Source organism: Lolium rigidum, chromosome 7 (genome assembly GCF_022539505.1).
Source record: "Lolium rigidum isolate FL_2022 chromosome 7, APGP_CSIRO_Lrig_0.1, whole genome shotgun sequence".
NCBI lineage: Eukaryota > Viridiplantae > Streptophyta > Magnoliopsida > Poales > Poaceae > Lolium > Lolium rigidum.
The window spans coordinates 78579556-78585536 of record NC_061514.1 but is presented as its reverse complement, the minus strand read 5'-3'; the positions used below and the strand labels follow the sequence as shown (position 1 = coordinate 78585536).

The 5981-nt window shown below is 41.1% G+C and overlaps 1 protein-coding gene across 1 annotated transcript; it reads left to right on the top strand.

The window, feature by feature from the left end:
- Nucleotides 1–1025: 1025 nt before the first annotated feature.
- Nucleotides 1026–4666, top strand: LOC124671574 (WAT1-related protein At1g09380-like). The gene is made up of 7 exons (XM_047207932.1): nt 1026–1321; nt 3025–3087; nt 3170–3286; nt 3534–3786; nt 3932–4090; nt 4163–4314; nt 4456–4666. The coding sequence occupies exons 1-7, from the start codon at nt 1026–1028 to the stop codon at nt 4664–4666; spliced, it is 1251 nt and encodes a 416-aa protein (XP_047063888.1).
- Nucleotides 4667–5981: the final 1315 nt, after the last annotated feature.

Genomic DNA, 5981 nt, shown 5'->3' with positions numbered 1-5981 from the left:
CTAGCCTGGTTGGGACTCACAGGCCCAGATCCAAGCCCAAAGGCCTAGATCGGATCCCGATCTTCCCCAGCCGCGGTCACCGCAACGACCGGCGGCGCGCCACCTTCGCCCCATGGACGCTCCGCAGAAGGGCCTCAGGCCACGGCCAACCCGGCCGCGCCGCCCATGCCCTATGCCGGCGACCCACATCCTCCCGTGAAGCACCGCAGAAGCGCACCTCCCCTGCCCTCCATCATTTCGACGGGACGGGCGCCACCGCTCCCTGAGATTCAAACAAACTATGCGTTAATCTATTTGTTACAACAGTACATACAAGATATGTATGGTCTAATGGTCTGATATCATTAGTATTTAATCAGTGCTACACTTGCAAAAAATCTTTACCATTCTTATGTGCTGAGGTGGGTAGCAACATGCATTATGGATGGGAGACGTGATTCAAGGCATCTGGTATTTCTTTCACCTCATTGCTCACTCCATGTTACTAATTTAGCAGAATTTTGTAAGTTAAATAAATAGGATCACACTTATAGCGTCTACGAAAATTCGGCGGCAAAACAAGTGAGGACTCAATCGTTCTGACTTGAGAAAAATTGGTGATGATCAATCATAAACTTAATTTTTTGAGACTGACGAGTTTGCATAAAACTAAATATTTACGACCGTCAAAATACAGTTAAATTAGTCCACTGGGTCAACAAGACTAACTGTGCATAGGACATTCATGTTATATGAGGACAGACCTACTAAGCATGTCTGTGTACTGCAGTCCTCGAAGCCAAAGACCATCAAGCAGGCAAACATCAGCACGTCAAGCCAGCATATTGTTTCTTCCCTGCTTCTATGTTTTTTTTTTTTTTTTTTTTTTTTTTTGCATTGAGATGTGACACCAAACATGTCGTACAAACCAAGCACCCAAGTTGTTCGCCATGTGTATATATGTAGCCCTATCTGTCCAGCTAGCTATAGCTAGTATTACTACAATCAATTCGATATACATATCATTTAGCATCGATCAGCGACCAATGTGCTCACTTGCTGCCGCGTACAACTTCAGCATAGTGTTCGATCGATTGATCAAGCTGCGGGAGAACATCAACATGTCGGTGGATGTCGCCGGTGCGGAGAAGAAGAAAAAGCCGTTGATGGCGGAGGGGCTGCTGCTCGCTGCGAGCATGGTGCTGGTTCAGGGCTTCACCATAGGGGCCCTCCTCCTGTCCAAGGTCGCCTTCAACATTGGCATGGCGCCTTTCGTCCTCCTCGCCTACCGCAATCTCATTGGCTCCATTAGCGTGGCCCCCTTCGCCTTCTACTTCGAGAGGTACATACTATGGTCCACTACCTTAGCTACGTACTTCCTCTGTTTTTGCCGTACATTTTTTGGTCTGTGTAGTGTTGGACTTCCATGATTATTTTATTCAAACGACGTGGGATGTATTCTACTCTGTATATTTATTAGGTTTACGTTTACTTGACTTGGAGTTGGCATGAGAGTTATATGCATTTGAGTTGACTCAAGTTGCACACATAGCACAAGGCCTGATGATGTTCAGCTGAAAATCTCTGCTCAGTTTTAGCAAATGATGTTGTAACCTCTTGTCTGAACTTATTATTGTTTTGTATTTTGTGCAGGATCATCAAATTTCAATTACTACTCTTTTTTTCCTTTTCTATGGCCCTACAGTACATTTCTTTCTTTTCTATCACCAGCCACCACCCGATTAAAATCCATGGCGTGGTAGCATCAATTAGGAGATGTTGTGAACACAACCGATTTGGAAGTATACATATCAATATTTATAAATTTCTAGATTGATGGTACCAAACTTAATTACTATAATTTTTATTAGAAAATAAGTTAGTAATGTCAAATCAAATTGAGAAGTGCGCCACCATTAATTTGCTCAAATTACACAAAAACTGGTGATTTGTTTTAGTAATTTTATATCGTTACATGCTAATCCAGTATAATATCATCTAGTTGCCTGGAAGTTTAAACAACAAATTTTCTCTCAGGTTTTATGTCACCAGTGGAGGTTCTAAACATACTTAAGGTCAAATAGTAAAGAAAACATCAAACTGACGGCCAAACCTAGGCATTTGAATACGTTCAAAACACAGCTGGCAATAAATAAAACTTATACTATAATTTAGTATATATTTAAATTACTCTAGCATTTCAGTTGGTTGATTCATGTCTTCACTTTAGCATTTCCGTGATTGTAATAAGTGATGATGGATATGTTGTGACTTGATACTTTGTTTTTTAATAAAGCAAGATGTGTGCATCTATTGATGCAGAGGCTGGGGCTAGGCTCCTTTATCGAGAAAAAAAATTAAACTACTCTTTTAGAATTGTAACAGTGGAAGTGTGAACAGTATGTACTTGTTTTGTTCTTCTAATCAAATTGGCAGAACTGTTCCTTACTTTCTAAGGATAATTAATAGAAATAAAGTTCATATATCCACATGTGTCATCAAATAGAAAAGGAATGTTTCATATGTATCAACACAGAATCATGGTACTTAATTTGATAAAGAACAAAAAAATGAGCAAGTTTGTTAAGTACGTCCATAGGTGTCATGCGATTTCAGCCCTGTCTCGGTTTTAGTAAGACATGTGGTAGACAAACATGGGAATCAGTGTTTTGTCTGCTATATATGTATGGCTGATGTATCAATCGGCCTTGTTGTTGATGTATAACTGTATACCAATTCGGAAAGAAAACATTGCTCTTGATTTATAGCGCATACAGGAAATAGTATGCAGATAGAGCTTTCTTGTTGGGCATCAGTCACATTCCATTTCATCCTTACTTCCATGGTGACGATTGACTGATCACTGCTCTGTCAATATGATGACCTAATGTCGTGTCTCAGCACAAATTCATCAAATTTACACTTCAGATGAAACTTGCTCGAACCAAACATACATATATCTATATATTTTTAGTACCATATCTTTGGTACAATCAGGTACCCTTGAAATACAAAATTTTGTGATACACCTACCTATGTGTGCAGAGAGATGATGAAAAAGGTGAACCTCAAGATATGGTGCTGGATCTCCGTCAACGCTTTGTTTGGGTCAGTTCTTTACTTTTTTGCACAACCGTGATATTGTACATTAAGAAAAAAAATCTAAGTTCCTGCGGTGATTTGATATCAGAATTGTGCTAGCAATGGGACTGCACTACTACGGTCTGCGCGCCACCAACGCTGGCTACACTGTCAATTTCCTTAATGTGATCCCCGTTGTCACCTTTATCATTGCTGTAATACTCCGGTATGTTACATATATAGTTACATTTATATAGTGGTATTATTATTCTGCACATTGCCTAACCCTGTTTCATAATTAATGGACCGAGTAGCTAACAGATACATGCATAGAACTATCATGAACCTAATCTAATAGCATACACATATGTACTGACCACTAACCTGAATGACCACTAGGCCATCTATGTTGGAATTGCAACTGCTTGCATTGACCTGACAGTATGAAAACGCTGGTGCACAAACTTTGTCAGACTGGAAAAGCTGAAGATCGCGACATTCCCGGGCAAGATGAAGGTTGTCGGCACCGTGAGTTGCGTGGGAGGGACGATGGTGATCAGCCTGTACAAAGGCAAACTGCTGCATCTGTGGCCTACACACCTGTTGAAATCGCAGCTGCAGGCGGTCGGCGGGGTCTCCTCCGTCCCTGACCACCACAACATGCTCATTGGCACACTCTTCCTAGCCGGGAGTTCCCTCAGCTACGCCTTTTGGTTCATCATACAGGTAGCTATAGTATATAGCAAGCTTCCTGATTGATTCGTGATGCAGCATTAGTAGCTCTTGTGAATTGTGATGACATAGTTAGCTGAACCTTACCATGAGTTTCGTTAAACTAGCAATTTGAACTAATTAACCTGCACTCACGCAGGCACGAGTGTCCAAGGAGTTCCCCTCCAAGTACTTCTCGACAATGCTAGCCTGCGTTTCAGGGACCGTGCAGGCGATGGTGATTGGGGTGATACTGAACCACGATCCATCGGCATGGGCGGTCAAGTGGGATCTACAGCTGCTCACCGTCGTCTACTCGGTTAGTAACAAACCAGTACCAATTACATGTAAAATCAGACCTAATCTCATGCAGACTTTGCGTGCTATTCAGGGTGTGTTCAACACGGGAGTCACCTTTTGCTTGATCTCATGGGCTGTTGCTCGTCGCGGGCCCACCTACCCTTCCATGTTCAACTCCCTGGCACTTATAGTCACCATGATCCTCGATTCAGTGCTGCTTGGCACAGATTTCTCCGTGGGGAGGTGAGATTGAATGTTCTATCCTATGGTATCTCTGGACTAGTGATGGTCATATCCAGCATAATCTTACTGCAGCAAATCTGGCAAACTGCTGATGGCCTGGTGTCGTTACTGACGTATCTTGTTACCTGCATGTGGTTCCAGTTTGCTAGGAGCCATCCTGATCATTGTAGGGCTCTATGCCTTCCTCTGGGGGAAAGGGAAAGAGGTACAAGAGCAGCGCAAGCAAATGAAGGCCGCGGCTAACGGAGACCAGAGCAAGGGCAGCGCAGCGGCGGGTAATGGAGTCGATAGCCTGCAGGTTGGGAAGCACGAGGTGCGGATTCACCTGGAAGTCAGTGAGCGAGCTAATTAGATATAAATACTTTGTTTCGGTAAAGAAAATATATTAATATGAAGATCTAACCACAGTACCTGAGATTGAATAGTCACTCCATATGTTTGTCCACATATATTTATGCGTTATACAGACTCCTTTTGTCGACATAATGTGTCGTACGGGGCCATCGACCATGCATGCTACTCCCGGTACCATATTCCATGTAGCACATTATTCTGAATCAACGATTTTCGTGTAAGCTGGATAGTACTATAAAAATAGAGACATACCTACATGAACGTTCCATGCTGCTCAGGACATCGGTAGAAAATTATTTTCTTTATAATGAATTTTATGTGACCAAATTGTGTGACACTGAACCCTGCTAAAGATGAAGGACACTAAGTTACTTATGTGTGGACACCGATCATAAGATCACTCTCTTTCTATGTTTTCCGTGAACAAAACCGTGATCTGGGATGAAATACTTTCAATACGTGATGCATGAAATCTTTCATTCAGTTCTCCCAGTACTTCCCTGAATAGCTTTGAACAAAGATTAGTCTCTATATTCTCATATATTTGTTGCTCACTAACATAATTATTACCTTTCAATTAACATGATCAGCATGCATCAATCATCTGTCGTTTCTTTTGTATAAAAGGGATCGCCCTTCACACGCTACTTTTTAATTCGCAAAAATATACATGTGCTTGTGTTTTTAGCTATATATACACATCACCTGTGACTTACATTTTGCATCTCAATGTTCCACCATGACATAGGGAAAGAAACTGTTGAAGACCACAAATATAGTAGTACATCTGAACTAACTTAAAACAATTTTGAAGAGCATTTATTATTTAACACATGCACATTTTTTTAATGTAGAAAAAATAAGTTTTTTTTAACATTTGTCTTCATATATAAGAATTGATTTGTGAAATAGATGGACATTTGTTTTTTATTATATGATCATTTACTGTGACATCCATAACAGTTTCTGTCAAATAATTTTTTTCATTCAGTATAATTTTTAGAATTACATTTAGAAAGAAAAAATGAAAAATTGAACTTGTTAATGTGCTGTACTAGAAAACTCAGCCCATATGGAAATAGTTTAGGTGGCGCTGCGAGCTTCCCGGGCTATGGATTACCGGTCTAGAAGTCTAGTCTAGTACTCTAGGCCACTAGGTGTTATATGTCAAGGCCTTTCTCTTAGCAGGCTCCCGCTCAAATTAGGCCTTGGTGAGCACAACCCACTGATCTAAGGGCTAAATGGCTAAATGCCATGCCCTAAAAAACTAAGTGCAACGAAGAATTGTTTGTTCCAGCCTTCATTCAGGTCAC

What these genes read in the sequence shown, in the direction of transcription:
- LOC124671574 (XM_047207932.1), top strand. Translation starts at nt 1,026, where the DNA reads ATGTGCTCACTTGCTGCCGCGTACAACTTCAGCATAGTGTTCGATCGA. An exon ending in CCTTTTGGTTCATCATACAG is followed by an intron (nt 3,787 to 3,931) that starts GTAGCTATAGTA and finishes GCACTCACGCAG; the next exon opens with GCACGAGTGTCCAAGGAGTT. An exon ending in ACAGATTTCTCCGTGGGGAG is followed by an intron (nt 4,315 to 4,455) that starts GTGAGATTGAAT and finishes ATGTGGTTCCAG; the next exon opens with TTTGCTAGGAGCCATCCTGA.